This window comes from Tursiops truncatus, chromosome 2, assembly GCF_011762595.2.
Source record: "Tursiops truncatus isolate mTurTru1 chromosome 2, mTurTru1.mat.Y, whole genome shotgun sequence".
Classification (NCBI taxonomy): domain Eukaryota; kingdom Metazoa; phylum Chordata; class Mammalia; order Artiodactyla; family Delphinidae; genus Tursiops; species Tursiops truncatus.
The window spans coordinates 114663345-114679769 of NC_047035.1; the positions used below are offsets into that span (position 1 = coordinate 114663345).

General features: G+C 56.6%; 1 protein-coding gene across 1 annotated transcript in view; it reads right to left on the reverse strand.

Annotated features, from left to right (window-relative positions):
* The window catches only part of HCN4 (hyperpolarization activated cyclic nucleotide gated potassium channel 4), a 41494-nt gene extending 25361 nt beyond the window's left edge, over positions 1-16133 (reverse strand). Inside the window, exon 1 of the mRNA XM_033852621.2 lies at positions 15278-16133. Coding sequence (XP_033708512.1) covers positions 15278-16062 — 785 coding nt within the window. The 5' untranslated portion in view covers positions 16063-16133. The remainder of the gene's footprint in view (positions 1-15277) is intronic.
* Positions 16134-16425: the final 292 nt, after the last annotated feature.

Consider the following 16425-nt stretch of genomic DNA (forward strand, 5'->3'; position numbering starts at 1 on the left):
GCCACATCCACTAGCAAATGGCCCCCACCTGGTGAAGATGATGGTGGGAAAGCCACAGAGAAGGAGGGAGGAGTTGGAAGGGGGCGGGGGGGTAGATGAACAAGAGACAGGCCAGGAGAAACATGGGGTTGGGGTTCTGACACAGTGGGATGACAGGGGGCTGGTGGGGGGACACTGAGGCTACAGACGTCAACAGAGGCCATGACTGTATTTCCAGCCTGACCAGCACAGGCCCACGGTGACACAACACACTAAGCCCCCTCTGTTACAGGCATGCCCCCTCTCTGGGGGCTTTGAGGATTCTCCCTTCTCTCCAATAGGCTTGGCCCAGAGATCCAGGAGGTGGGGGGGAGGGGAGGGCAAGAGGAGGCAGCTCCACTTCTCCCCTAGAATCTCCCGACATCATCCCCACCTTGTGGACCCAGGATGAGTCTCATCTCCCCAAACCTGCTGTGTGCTCCCCAAGAGCAGAAATGACTTCTCTTCCTTTTCCAAGATGTAAACGCAGAGCTGGGCCCAGAGGGGGAGGAGTGGGGGTCCTCAGCAAAATTGTCTTACTGTTAAATAAATGGGTGGATTAAAGGCTGCTGGGGGGAGGGTTGGTGGAGACTGGCAAAAATAAAAATAAAATACACTAAAATGTTAACATTGATATTTCTACGTAGTGGGATTACGGGTGGTTTTTGTTTTCTCCATTACACCTTAATGTTCTAAATTCCCCATAATGGGCAAATATTACCTTTTAATCAGAAAAATAAATCCACCAGTAACCACCGACCAGTGTCCCATGCTGTAAAGAGTCTTCTAACGTGTGTCAGGGGAGAGACACACACGGGTCCCCGGGGAACTCCCAGGCGGCCCGGGGAGACAAAGGTGCTGTCCGACGCGAGGGCAGGAAGAGCAGATTTCCCGGAGGCGCTTAAGGAGGAGGAGACGGAGGGAGGCCATTTGAAGGGCAGGTGTAATAGGCAAAGGAGACCACGTGCCTGCCCACAAAACCCACGTGGGAACGCACACACGTGGGCCACCTTCCTTGCCTTCCCTCCCTCACAATCAATAAAGCTGCTGGGAAGCGTCTACCAGCCCCTCCCCGCCCCTGCGCGTCCAGGCTCTCCTTCATCTTTCTCGGAGGCAGCGCTGCGGCCCCGCCCCCTCCCCACGCTCCACCCACCCGAGGGGGGCGGGGCGCAGGAGTCTGGCATTTTAGCCTCCCCGCCCCCCTCACGCTGGAAAGCGCTGCCTTCCACCGCCCTCCGCTCGCGCCTCTGAGGGGAATGAACGCCCACCCTCCCCTCACTGCTGCTCCCCGACCCTGGCGTCTCCCCCCTACGGCAGATGAATGGCTGTCTGCCTCCCACCCCCGCCTGGCCAGTAGGGCTCTATTTTTAACCCACCTCAAAAATCTCTGACTCAGAATCAGAGTGCTCCCAGGTAGCTGCTCCCTCGGCCGCCTGAAGCGGCCTCCCAAACAGATTCAGAGCCAAGGGCATCTAGCTAGCGCTGGGTTTGTGGGTGGGTGGGTGGGTGGGTGGGATTTTGGCGTATCTTTAGGTTCTCACTTTTCTATAAGGATGACCTATGACCGGAACAACAAAATTTGGTTTTGTTTCTGTTTCTGAAGACCCAAACAAAATGACCCTTTACCCCTGCCTCTTCCCTGGACAGTCACCGTCCTGGGCTGAGGCCCTAGTCCCTCAACGTGAGGGCTAGTCTCGGCCATTCCCCAAGGAAGAGGTGAGCTGTGTGAGAGCTGGAACTGCCAGCATCTTGCCTGCCCCTTCTGTGATCTTTCAGTCATGTAGCACAGTGCTTCTTCAAACTTTAATCTGCACACAAATCGCCGGGGGATCTTAACCAAGATGCAGACTCGGATTCTCTGGGTGTGGGGTGAGGGCTGACACCTGTATTGCTAACAGGCTCCCAGGTGATGTTGAGGCTGCTGTTCCAGGGACCACACTTGGAGAAGCTAAGCTGTAGCAGACAGTACAGTGGTTAAGCACTCTAGTGTTTGAACACCTGGCTGTGTCGCCTTGAACAAATCACTTAACCTCTCTGAAATCTGTTTTTTTTTTCACTTCCCATTTTCTTTTATTTATACAAAACAATTGTTTTAAATATAATTTAAAAACCCCTCCAAGCACCGGTGTCTGTCTCTGGTTTCCACCATCACTTTCCCCCACACACCCCCTCATGGACACAGCTTGAGGGTACTTGGAGGGGCAGGGAAATGTCCGGGGGTTGTGACGTGACCAAGGCACTGTCCTGGAAACAGACACAATGATGGGTCCCTGTTTCAACTTGGGCAAAGGAGGCGATAATGAAACCCTCCGACACAAAAAGTTACGACAGGGATGGCAGGAAAAACAAAAACAGAAAAAGGGAAGGAAAAATAAGACCAAAAATAAAACTCAAAAACCTTCAATATGAAGGCAGCAGATGGGGGAGAGGCACTTACAAGGGAAAACCGAGTTCGGTGGAGACAGCAGCATCCGAGTCCTATGATGTTGTCACTGGGCCATGATGCCCCTTCCCGCCTCCCGAGCTCGCAGGCTAGTCCCCCCTTCTCTTTGGTCTGCAGAGCCACCGCCCTTCAAGGTGAGGAGGGGCACCTGGGGGCTCTAATTGGGGATCAGAGGGAGGCCGTGGGGATGGTGCCCAACCCCCCGGGGATGCTGGCAGAATCTGCGCACTTCTTTTCCTCAAGTCACACCCCATCCCGAGGGAAGGGCTCCCACATCCTCCGTGTGGGGTTCCCTGCCTGGGGAGCGTGTGATTTCTACAATCCCATATGGCAGAACCTCCAAACCCCTTCTCTCCAAATGTCCAGCTCCCCACCCCCGTGGTTCAAAGTGCAACCCAGTGGGGCGCGGGGATGGGAGCCTTCAATCTGTCTTCTCATGTACAAAACGAGTACATTAATCCCACCCCACAGGATTCCGAGAGAATTCAGTGAGATAATGATATGCTACACAATGCAAGTACTCGGTACGTACTGGCTGTTATCATCATTATTATCATTCTTGTAACCACTAAGATGCAGGCCCTGGTCTGAGGACTATGGGGATCCAGAAGTGTGTGGACTGGTCCCACGTCAAGGAGCCCTCGGTCTTGGGGGGTGGGGGGCAGCATGGCTTGTTGGGCAGAAAAGCCCCAAAGAGGAGGGGGCCTGAGAGTGCCCACTGGTCAGGAAGGTTGGCGTTGTGGTTGCAGGAAGGAGGTGCCTGCTACACAGCAGAAGGAAGCTAGGCCAGGGGCCCGAGTGTCTTGGGTTCTACCCAGCTCAGTCTCTTAACTTGCTGTGTGCCCTTGAACAATGCCCTGGCTCTCACAATCCCTGCCTCAGTGTCCCCATTGGTACAATGAGAGGATGGAGCCAGACAATCTCTAAAGACATGCCGATGCCATGGATCTCTGCAGTGCAGAGGCTAAAGAGGCCAGCCAAGGGCAGCTGGCCAGATGGAAAGCTGGCTGAGAGAAGAGTGCATATCTCAGAAAACCAAGACACCCCCTCCCGCAACCCAATACTGATCTGAAGAAAAGATGGGGCCATCTTGAATGCCAGACTGAGTAGTCAGGACTCTTCAGGGGACATGGGGATCCACGAAGGCTGCGGAGGAAGAGCTCCTCAGGGAAAGGATCGTTAACTGCACCTTCTCAAGAGCACAGCTGAGCACAGGCCTGGCCATAAGGAACACCAAGACGTCAACACATTGATTCTCCCATGGTCTTAGGCCTCCTCTGCAGACCCTAAATCTGTGTACTCACAGAGACACACTAGCATAAGAGTGTGCACACACACACACACATCAAACTATACAGCAGAGGTCACCTGCTCTACAGCCGCCCGGAATTGCCAGGATGCTGTGTTCCCTCTGGCTAGCGGCCTAACCTCTCTGAGCTTCACTCAGCTGAAAAGACTATTGGGGAAAATTGTGGAGGGGACCAGCAATTGGAGAACTTCTCCACCTGGGCTTATAAGAAACAAAAGAGGCTCAAACACAGCTCTCCCCACTTAGGAGAATGAAGCAAAAATGGAATATTGCTGTGGAGTAGCAGGTGAGCACAAGCTCAGGGGAAATTAGGTAGGAGAGCTCACCTGCTCCTGTGGGAAGGGCGTGCTCCTGGGAAGGAGGAAATGGGGTGCATTTGGGGCAAAACTCCCTAAGGCCAAGCAGCACTGGTGCCGCACAGGGCTAATGAGGACACCAGGGGAGGGCTGTCCCATAGAAGGTGGCTAAATATTGACTCTGGGAGGGTCTCTACGTGGCCCTCTTGTTAGACTGTGGGTCTCCTGGGAGTGCCTGGGCTCTGGGGACATGAGCTGGACAGGACTCCACCTTCCCTCCAGGAAAACACAGGCTGACAAGGACATTAAGCAAGGGGCATGTTCCCTGGGGTCCCTCCAGCCCCAGAGTTTTATGGTTCTCTTTGCTAACAACCTGCGAGAAAGAAAAGGGAACGACTCCCTGGGGAGGGGCCCATCATGAATGGCTTGGACGTATTTCACTCCCAGGCTCTGGGGAGCACTGAAGGGCTATGATGAATGCAGTGCAGTCAGAGAACCGCAGACTGCTAGCGCAGAAGGGGCCCTACGGGTGCCAGCTCATTGGCTCCTAAAGTGACAGAAGCAGAATCACCTGGGTGCTCCCCAAACTTATACCCACCCGGGGCCTCACCCACGGAGACCCAGGCATCCATAATTGCATAAAGCTCCCAGGTGACGCTACAGCCACCAATTTCGGATTTGGGGTCGTGCTAAAACCCAATCTCTGGTCCCGTTTTCAGATGAGGAAAGAAAGGCCAGGGTGGTGAGGGCTCAGCTCAGCCCACAGAGCTGGATGGGGCAGAACCAAGTCTTCAACTGGCCTCTTACTCACAGCCAGCTCCCTCAGCTCTGTCAGCAGAAGCTTCAGCGCAACGTGGCAGGAGGATGACTCCCCAGAGCCTCTGGGACAGGATGGACAGCTTGCCACATTTCCTAACCCTGCCAATTCCAAAGAGGATGATCCTGCTGGTCTTCCCCTTGGACTCTTCCAACCATAGTTGTCCAGTGTGACCTGTGGTCTCCACGGATCCTCACATCTGAACTCTTCCAAGGCCAGGTTGGAGCTTCCAGGAGGGGACAGTGGCCCCCTACAAGAGGTGGCTGGGAGGAGGGAGTGGATGCGGGCCTTTGCCCAGGGAACAAAGAAAAGAAAGCCTGATCTCCACTCCCACAGGGGTTAATGGGTTACAGCATAAGCACACAACATGCTAGGGAGCCCCCCGCCCTGAGCCCCAAGACAGGGGCTGGCAGAAACCCTGCAGAAAGAGGCCAGTAGGTAAGGAATCCCCCGCCCGCTCTGGGAGCACAGGGGCCCCGTAAATCCAAGATCATGGCTGGATGGGTCTCAGCAGAGTCTCAGGAATGAGGGAGGGAGATTCTCATCAGCTCTATTTGTCAGCGGTGCTGTCCCCGCCCTGCTGGCTCAACGTGTACTAATGGGGTCAGGATTACGGGTTCAATACCTATTTGGCCAACTAGCTTTGCTCCCTTCTCAGCCTCAGACTGAGCCCTGACGCTGGACACTGAGAGAGGAAAGGACTTTGCTGAGGTCACACTGCAGAACAGGATGAGGGTCAGGAGGGTAAACTCAGCGTGGGAGGGGTGGACAGGTACAAGCTGGGAACGCTGGGATGAGAGGCCCAGGGCTCCAGGCTCGGCCAGCACCGATGTTGCATGAGGACAGGCCACAGCTGCAGAGTCTCCCCTGCTGGACCAAGTTTCTCCTAAAAGTTGCCAGTGGCATTGATGAGACCTGAGGGTGAGGGTCTTTTCCTGTCCCTGGGGAAGGCGATAAGTGCCCCGTATCATATCTGACAATTTGTAGGTGGGAGAAGCCCACGGCTGGGTTTGGCATCAAGTGGTCAGGGACTCGGGTTAATCATTGACAGGGGCTGCTCCGGCCTGCGATGGGGAACCACAGGGTAATTACTGGGCTCCAGGCCACCCACTCAGTGACATTATTGCATTGGTAACACCTGCCTTCTGGGCCTAGGATGGCAGAAGAAGGAAGTCTTCTCAGAGGTTGTACAGCTGGGGCCAGGGCTTGGGAGAGCTCCCCTGGGCTTCAAGGACCCGGGGTGAGAGGCCAGAGAGAGATGCATACAAACACATGCAAACACACACACACACACACACACACACACACACACACACACACACACGTACTCAGGCAGCATCATGGGGTCAGAGTCCTCAAGGGCAAAGCTTAAGGAGTGCAGGTCCAAAACGGCAGGTTCTGAGCAATCTGAGGAATCCTCAGTGTCTGCCAACACCCACCCAAGCCAGGCGGCTCAAGCTCCCAGACACTCGCCTCCAAGAAGGTGTGCAGAATGGTTCTCTCTCTCCTTCAGATCTAGCTCAGCTCTGCTTCCTCCAGAAGCCTTCCCTGACCATCAGTCCAAACTGGTCTACCTCCTGTCTGCCCTCCCCCTAATCAGACTGGGGGACCCTAAGAGGAGCTGAAGTCCTACTCTCCTCTTTGCCGGGTGGGGAGTGACCCCCCATCATAATGGGTGAAAACAGTCTTGGAATGCAGTGTCTGGCCTCCCAGAGGGCACGACCTCCCTTAGCTTGCCCCTCCCCAAGCCCAGAAGATAATGTATTAGCCAGCCCCGTGTTATGTATTAATTTCCGAAATCCTCGTTCGCACAGACATAACACATCCACCCACGCGGGTAAATGCTTAGACAGACACAAAATCAGCAGCAGCCACTCATCAGGCCCCCACAGCTGCGGTGAGCAGACTGGAGGCCCCACTGCTTGCTCTGCAATTTGTGGGAGCCCAGAGCTGGGGGAGCAATGGGGAGTAGAGAGTCCCTCTACCAAGCCAGCCAGCACAACCCTCTGCCCAGCCCAGAGTGCTGCTCTGCAGGAGCCAGGAGCTGGCCGCCTGGCTGGAAAGACAGACACAGCCCCAAACAATAAGAGACCAGAGCGGGGCAGGAGTGGTGACGTGTGAGGTTTGGTGGCTCTGGCATTGGGAGCAGTGGCACTGCTGTGTATTTACAATTTGTACTTTACCTCCCCAAGAAGACCAAAGGCAGCTGGCTGGGATGCTAAGAGGTGTAGGAGCTCAGGGAGCTTCAAGGAAGGGAGGGCTTCCTGGGTGGGGGGCATAGGATGGAGTGGGCAACATGCCCACCCCGCCTCCAGCCCTGGTGCCTCAGGGAGGCACTGGGCTTGGCTCAAAGCTTTTGTTCAAGGGCTCCAGTTCCTGACCTCAGACCAAGGCCTTACCTTGGTCCCAGGCTGAACCCTGATCCTGAGCATAGACTGAGTCTCGGCCCTGGACACACACTGAGCCCTAAACCAGAGACTGACTCCACTTCCTTACTTCTCTGACAGATGTAATGAACAGACCACATGACCACCTACTTCTCTGGTGGAAAGAACACAGATACCACCGACCATTTGCTCCCTTCCCCTTTAAACCCCAAACACTCCCATCGAGGAACAGGTGTGTCAATGGCATCTGGATGTGGCTCCAAAATCCCAAAGCTCTCCGTGCAGCCAGGACATGCCGCAGTGTCGGGGGAGCAGGTGGACAAGTATCCTGATCCGGATACCCAGGAGCAGCAGCCCCAGAGCTGGGGGTTAGGACAGGCATGTCTCAGCCTCCAGATGCTGCATTTTCAAGTATGGAAAGATTCCCTTCTCATTGATGAGCTTAAATTAAGACGGGACCCTGAAAATACCTAACACTTCAAAATTCAGGCATGGGGCTGGGAAGACAAGAAAAAGCTCCAGGGGTGAGACCATTCAGAAGAAGGCTTCTCTGTCATCTCGACACCTAGATGTCTGGACCCCTCTGGCTGGGGGTGGAGTAGACTGTGGAGCCTTAAGACCTCTGAGCCATATGTTACATAACCCTCTTGGGTTCTGGTTTCATCTCTGACTTGGACTTACTCTCTGCCCTTAGGCCAGTCACCTTCCCTCTCTGGTGCTCTGCTCCCCATGTATAAAATAAAGGCTTTAGGCCAGGAGCTTTGCCAAGCCCTGTCCAGATCTGGTATTCTGAGACCTGTTAAATTTCCCGTGCCCGCTGAGCCCCTCCACACAGATAATATGTGTCCAGCATTATCTGCAATGCTTTCATTCTCAGGAGAATGTTTTCTTGAACTACTTTGGTAATTTAGCTTTTAAAAGCTAACACATACACACACGCGCACACGCACAAGAAAGAAAGAAAAGAAAGAAGGAACAGAGAGAAAGGACAAGTATGAGTTTTGAGTCCTAGAGAACAGGTTCAAATTCCAGTTCTGGTGCTTCATAGCTGTGTGATTTCGGGCAAATCTTTTTTTTTTTTTCCCCCATCAGAGCCTCAGTTTCCTTATCTGTAAACTGGGGATAATAGAACCTATTTTTCGAGCCACTATGAAGAATAAATAAAACATAAGAAAAGAAGCTCCTAGAACAGTCTGGCACATGGTAATGGTTCATAAATGGTGGTTATTGATGTGTGAGTCCACCTGGCTTTAGTCTCTATTGCTTTGAGCCATTGTTTGGTTTCATTACTTAGAAGCCTAAGGGGTCAGGCAGCTAAATGTGCAGGTGTGGCATGGCCAGAGACCACAGGGACAGGTGGGGACTGCGGGCAACTGGAGAGCAAAAGCCAGTTTAAAGCCTCTAGTGTGCTCCAGCTCCCTGCTGCGGGTGGCACTGTGGGGCCAGAGCTGCCAGAGTTTCCAATTTTTCAAGAGAAGTTAGAAAGCCAAATTTTTGTCTTACACCTTTCTGTTTTAAACATTGCCTCAGACTTGTCATGACACACTATGCTGGCCAAACAGAACACATCTGGGTACTGTATTGGGTCCACAGGATGCTGCTTAGCAACCTCTGGTGTAAGTACTGCTGTCCCATCTTGAGTGCCCTCAGTGACGGGGAGATCACCACCTCTCTGTGCCGCCTCCCACCCCTCCTCTGGGCAGGTGCTGATGATAGAGAGTGTCTCTGAGTGGCCTCCTAGGCTCTGGGATCGCAGATTTCCAGGGCCCTGGCAATGCTTTCTCAGTAAAGCCTGGCTGGCAGAGAACATCCTCTCTGAAGCCAAGGCAGTGCCCCTGCCCTCTCCACAGCCTGCTCTGGCTGGGAAATGTGGATTCTTCAACATCCCCTGGGCCCAAGCAGGACAGCCTGGCTGGCCTCTGTAGCCCTTCTATTAATTAGCAACTGGAAACAGCAGCTTTTTGAGAGCCCTTGAGCCAAGAGGTATGTGTGTGCTGGAGCTGGCTGCCTCCTCAGTTACATGACAAGTCCCCCCGGGGACTGGGGCTGGACCTTCTGCTCTGGGTGAACTGCCCCGCGGTGGCCGGTGTTGTGGCAGGCACAAGGGCCACTCAGGCTGCTTTGACACTTGTCAGCCCTGTCATCTGTACGTAGACTGGTGCCTTCCAGGCTGGGCAGGGGCAGAGAGAAGTGACAGGCAAGCCCAGCCCACAGGGGGGCTGCTAGGCATAGTCTGGGCTGGGGGAGGGGGCATTAAGATTCAGACACCTCCCCCTCCCCACCACAACCTCAAGGTGCTAGGGTGGCTGCTCCCACTGGATGCCTCTGTCCTCCTCCCAGCCAGCCACTGTCAGAGCCCCCTCACACCAGCTCTCCTGCCCGGCCCCTCTGGACTCTCTCACTGACAACATCTCTTCCTTCCCAGAAATCTCAGCGCAGCACAGCAGTCACTGCACTCCCTGCCACTTCTCCAGCCGGCCGCCCCTCTGGCCTTTTGCATGGGAGAGAAGCTGCGAAAGCAGTGGGACAGGATGGATTGAGGGCCCTCTGGCCCCCTGGCCTCTTCCTGCTCACCCCACCACAACAGCCAGCATCCAGGACCGGCAGGGACCAAGCAGCATAGCGGGAAGGGAGGAAGGCCGAGTCCCCCAAGTTTGCGCCGACCTCTGTGGCCGAGTGCCGCTCACCCCAGGTCACAGGACTCACCCTGTCGTGCTTTTGCTAGAGGCCGAGAGGAGAAGGCAGAGTCTCTGGCCTCCAGGAACTCAGTCAGGGAGCCGAGGCTAAGCGTGGAACACATGGTCTGAACCTCAGTACTCCAAGCATGGTTCTGGGCTGGGCACCAACAGCATCACCTGGGTGCTTATAGGAATGCAGAATCTCAGACCCCACCCCCGACCTAATGAGTCAGAATTTGTATTTTAACAGATCCCCAGGGGAGCTGGATGACATGATACTGTGAGAAACACTGCATTGTAACAAACACAGAGCTCCATCCTAATGCCATGGAATGGGCAGGGATGGAGAGATGGACGATGGTGGCTGCAGTGGCCTGAGAGGGCATCCCAGAAGACCCGGGGGCCCTAAAGCATGGGAGAGGAGGACACATGGAAGGCAGACAGCCCAGCACTGTGTAAGACAGGCCACTTGACAGCCCAAAGCCTCATGGCTTACAGCAGCTAGGGGAACAAATGGAGCAGGGCTGGGCAGGGGAGAGGCCCCCCAGCCTCATCATGCAGTGTCCAGACCAGGAACTGAAGCCTTGCAACGGGGAGAACGTGGAGCCCAGGCCTTTCCACCCAGGCAATATAAGGGTCCTGGCCCTCTGGCCCCATAGGGTTTCTGTGCACCTGGCATCCCAGGAGCACCTCGGCCCCGAGCCGGATGCCGGCCTTCGCAGCACATCCTTCACCTGCTCCAGCCTTAGCAGGTTGAGCACATCCTCATCACTGGAGAATCCCGCTGCCCACTGTGCCAGCTGACAGCACCGCCCAGGCAGCTCACCTTGGAATTCCCCTCTGCACCAAGGCGCCCTTCCCCCTCCACTAGCACCACAGGGGCTTGCAGCACCTTTTTGTCCTGGCTTTTCACACTGATAGCAGAAACGCATTCCCGGGCAATGCCCCCAGGAAGGCCCCAGAATGCCCCAGACCCAGAGCCGGCTGCTGCCTTCTTCCTCCTCACCACCTACCTGAACAGCCCCTCCCATGGTTGAAAGGGAAAGAGATGGGCGTGGCACTGAGGAAACAGAAAAGTGACTAGTCCCCCAGCAGAGCACCTTTCCTTCTCCAAGCATCTAACTCTGCCCCCGTTTTCATTTCCATCCTGCAGGCAATGGGAAGACCAAGCCTCAGACTACAGGGCCCCAGGGAAGGCTCTGGGAGGCCAGCACCTGCCCCTCCCAGGCCAGGACTCTCTTCTGGGATAGCCCAGAGTGGGGTTCACAACCTAGATGGCTTTCAACTTAGCAGTTCCACAGTTGCCAGAAATTGAGTGTCATATTGAGTGTGTCTGGATACGTGGATCTTTCTGGATAGAGACTCTGTAGCTTCCAGCAGGTTCTCAGTTAGTTTTCTGACGCAGATTCAGAACCACTGGCCTGAGCCAAGGTCGGAAGCGCATCTGGTCTGCTCACAACTAAGGGAAGGGAGCAGTGAGGGCAGGGCAGTGTGGTTCACGACTGCATCACTGGTCTCTGACAGTGCACCTCACCTCCACCAGGTGACCACAGTTGGACAATTCGTGTCTGACATGGCCATAGGCAACAGGATTCCCGTTTTTCTAGATGGGAAAACTGAGGCCCAGAGAAGGCTCATAACCCAAGCGGGGCCCCGTAGCAGACAGAGCTGGGAAGTGATGGGAGGTGGGCAATGGCAGTGCCTGGGGCCATGGGCCAGCACAGGAAGTTAGTTTTAGGCCAACCCTGGGACCTACCGAGCCACTGGCCCAGTTTCCATGATTTCGGAGCCCAGCTGTTTCTGTCCCCAAGTAAAGGACCCTCTAGGGCCCTCTGTTTCCTTCCCTTTCTCACAGCTTCAGAAGGCTCAGGCTAGGAAAGGGAAGGGGGAGAGGGATAAGCAGGGTCAAGCTTCTGCCTGCTTCCATTCTCAAGGCCAAGCTAGAGTCTGGGGCACTAGCTTGGAGTAGCCCCAGAGCTGACATCCCACAGAGGGACTTCCCTGCCAGCCCCCATGTCCACCCCACAGCCCCAAGATACCTGCTCAGACACCTAGATGTCACATACCCAGGACAAACCCCTGAGCCTGATGCTTGAAAGCCTGACCAGCTTCTGGGAACAAAACCTGATACATCTTCACTGGGGGTCCCCACTCCTTTTCTCCCCTCGTGGAAAATCAAGATCACACCGTTACTATTTTTTATTTGTTCCAGGTTCCCATCACCAAGCTCGGCTTCTAGGACACGCCTCAGGTGGAAGGAAGGACCCACCCAGGACCAAAGAGCCCAACCAGCCTTGGGCAGGAGCCTGGGGACCAATATCCTGAGGGGCTGCACGTTCTGGCCTCTTCCCTTACCAAACCCTAAATACAGGTTCAAAAGGCAAATGTGGAGTGGATGGGGAGGGGAGGCCAGACAAGTTCATGAGCCTGGAGGAGCCATGGGGGTAGCCAGGGCATGGCGTGTGTGCATCAAGGGGGTGGTGAGGAGAAGCAGAGGCAGCCAAGAAAAGTCTATTACATACGTGGCCCAAGTTACATGCATCCCTCAGAGTGTAGCCCAGTCCAGCACTTGGGAAAGGCACCCAACCTTCGCCTCCCCAAGAACAGGAGATGCCAGAAGCAACCCATGACAGCAAGCCCTGGGCTCCGGACACGCAGGCTCAGCGGCCATGGCTCACGGGCCCAGCCGCTCCGCGGCATGTGGGATCCTCCCAGACCGGGGCACGAACCCGTGTCCCCTGCATCGGCAGGCGGACTCTCAACCACTGCGCCACCAGGGAAGCCCACTGGCAATTCTTTATTAAACCAGTTCTGTTGGATCAATGCTTCCTGCCCATGAAAATGATGAATAAATCCTCAACTAGCCTGAGCAATGCTTGCAGAAGCTTTTGTGAAGCCCGAGCTGGACGGTGGGGATTGGCTCCACATAGAGGCCAAAGGCTAGTGGCTGAAACCTGAGGGACTGAGCCTTAGGGTGCTGGGTCGGCTGGGGAGAGGGGGAGGCGGGGAGGTGAGGCTGGGTTGAGTTGGTGGGTTTTCTAAGCTTAGGAGACTTGGCCAAGTCCTTGCCTCTTTGACCTTGTGACGATGAGACCAGCTGTTTTGGCCTAGAGGCATGACCACAACCCCTCCACACCACACACAGACAGTCTTTCTTGGATTTCTTCTCTTACACCTCACCCAGCATCAGGCTGCACACAGAAGGTGTATGCTTCCAGCTACCAGTTCCTGTTGCTTGTTGCACAAACCCAGATTCAAAGCCCAGCCTGACCCTTTTTCTGTTGCCCGTTTATCAATCCTGCTGCAGCCACACCTCCCTATCCCTATCACCCTCCCCTCTGCCATGTCCCGGGTGGCCTGCAGTTAGTAGGAGATTCTGCAGCAAGGGGACTGCAGATAGACATGCCAAGATAGGCAGAGTAAGATCAGGAAGGCGGGAGAGGTTCCCATAGATGCAATCAGCCGGGCCCCAGACCTTCACCATCCAGGGTAAGGGGCAACAGGGAGGGCAAGGGCCAGTTCCCAGAAGGTGCTTGATCAATGCCTGTTGTCGACGGAAGCTAGGCATGCCTGGGATTGGCCTCTTGCAGGCTCCCACCCCAGGTAATGAGGTTGGTGGTGAGAACCCTGAACAGAGGCTTTCAGACAACAAAGCCAGAGGGGAGCTGAGTGAAGGAAGGGAGGTTGATATTGACATGGCCTACCTGCCATCACAACCAGGGAGTTCAGAGAGAGGAGGAGCCCAGGGCACCCCCAGGGGGTGCAGGAGACAACAGTACCTGCCCACTCCTCCCTAGCTCAGGCTGGGATCCTCAGGTCCTAGTACTGACCAGAGGGGACGTCACACTTTAGGAACCTGGCAACAGGAACCAGCCACAGTTCCTCATGAGAGGGTCTCACATCGGCTCACACAACTTGAGGACTGTGGCTGTCTGTTTAGTCTGTCCTCTGGCCCCCCTATGCCCTCTGGGAATGGGAACCCTGGATATTAGGGTTAGGCAGAGCAATCCGTCAAAAAAGGAAAAGGTAGGGGCCCTCTGTTCACCACCTATTTTAAGCCCTTGAGTGTTGCCTGACTGGTCATTCCCAGCACCAGAAATCTCTCTCATTGGATGGAAAACGGCTATGCTCTCATTACAAAACTAGCTTCCCTGAAGTTTGCAAAGAGGGCTCTGGGTTGGCAAAATGCTCATTTATATTGGCAGGTAAGCAGGGTAGGCAGGGAAGAGAGCTAAATAGGGGGCAGGGCCCAGAGAGAGAGAGAGGATCAATCAAACCCAGCTCAAAAGCGTAAACATTTTTCAGACCCTCACTTCAATCCTGTGTATCAGGAAAGCCCAGAGAGGCACTGAGGGACCCCAAGATCTTGATTAGGGTAGAGGCATCCCCGATCCCAACTTCAGAGGCAATCACCGATATCTCTTTTTGCACAGATACCCCCACAGGCCCCGAGTGGTATCTGCTCTTCAGTGGCATCTGACTCAGGTGATGAGGAGGGGGTGGGGTCCCTCTCCCTGACTGGTAGTCACACCATTTGTTTGCGGACCCACCACTGACCCATGAAAGACCTAGCAGCTGCTGGAGCTTGGGCTGCTGGGGTGAGGAAGGGGCACAGGACGGGCTTAGGGTCACAGGGTGACTGCTCATCAGTCAGGACACCAGGCATCTTCACTGACCACTACAAGCAAGGTCATGCTCTCCTGCTAGTCTAGATGCCAGCTGACCAGGGTGCCTGCTCCTGGCCCACCACTTGGCCTGAGGGGCTGTGCCCAGGGTTAAGGTGGGTGCAGAAGGCTTTTTTCCTGGACTTGAATCCTGCAGGAGCTCAGCTCTCCCTCCCCAGCTGCAGCTTCCCACGACACCAGAAGGCAGATATTAATGCCTGGGGTCAGCGCCCAAGGAGCTGACCCAGCTGCCGAAAGGTCTGTTTCTCTTCAGCGCCCTGCTCTGCAGGCTTAAAGACCTGGAGCAGCCTTTAGAATGTCCACCCTGACTCTGCAGCCCAGAAGAGGGAGGTGGAATGTGGGGCTTAAGGTGGTAAAGCCTCATCTTGGCTGCGGGCAGGGCTAGGCCAGGCTCAGAACACCTTTCCAGCTTGCCTCTAATGCGGCCCAGCCCGGGACAGGACGAGGTTGGGAGGCCTGAGCACAGAGGAAAGTTCTCAGAGCGGTACAAGAGGAAGTCTGGGGGCGTCTCAGAGCCTAGAGGCGCCCCAAGCTCCCAGCGCGAGGAAGGAAAGTTAACTCCAGCTGAGAGGCAGGGACGAGAGAGAGGAAGCATGCCTGCAACCGCTCAGGCAACCCACAGGATCATCGCCAGGCCCCCTTACCTGAAATCGCTGTAGGGGTGGATAATCCAAAACCCGGCCGACTTAACCCTCTCCTGCTCGCGCTCCACCGCCTTCTGGCTGCCGAACATCCTCAGGGAGAATTTGTTGACCCCGGGCTGGAGCATGGCCCCGAACTGGCGCTGCATGAAGCCGGCCTGGCCCAGGCGCACCTCGGCCTCAGGGAGGATCTGGTCGCCGGCGGCCGCACCTCCCTCCACTTTGATCGCGGTGTCCACCGAGGGCTGCTCGCAGGAGGCGGGGACCGGCTGCGGCGGCTGCTGGGGCGGCGGCGGCGAGGCTGCGGGCTGTGCCGAGGCGCCAGAGTGCTCGGTCTCGGCCGCCAGGCCCGGGGGCGTCCTGTCCTCACCGGGGGACGCGTCGCCCTCGGCGATGAGCCGCCGCTCCTCCGCGGAGTCATGCAGGTGCCCGTGACTGCTGCCGCCCCCCGCTCCGGCGCCGCCGCCGCCCCGGCTGCCCAGCGATGCCAGGCTCCCGCGGAAGCGCCTGCAGTCGCCGTTAGTGCTAGACTTGCCCGCGCCGCGGGTCGACCCCTCGCTGTCTGCCGCCCCGAGGGCCGCACCCCGAGGCTCCGTGCCGCCCGCGGCCGCCGAGGGCGAGGGCGAAGGCAGCGGCCGCAGCCGGATGCTCCTGCGGCTGGGGTCCTGGCGGCCCCCAGCCCCCTCCTCCTCGGCGTCCTCTTCTTCGTCCATGATCCACGCCTTGGCCCCCACCTGCTGCGGAAGGCTGTAGAGTCTCTTGCGCATGGACGGCGGCAGCTTGTCCATGGCTCCAGGGGCCGGGGGCAGGGGCGCGGGTGCGGCGCCGCGGACCCGCTGCAGGTCCGCCCGCCGGTCAGTCCGCCCGCGGGGACGTGTCCTTCGCCGCCGGCGCCGAGCCGCCTCAGGCGCCCATGCTGGGCAGGTTGCGTGCGGCTGGGAGGCTCCCAGTCCGGCTCCGGGTCCCGGGGCTCGCCGCGCTGCGCCTCCTCCCGGGCCGGGCTGGGCGCGGGGACCCCGCTCTCTCTCGCTCCCTCCCTCCCTCCCGCGGTCAGGGGCGCGGCGCGCGGCCCGGCTCCAGGCGCCCCGCCCCCGCGGGGAACAATGGGCGCGGGTTGAAGCAGCGCTGCGGCCGCGGCGCTCGGAAAACCG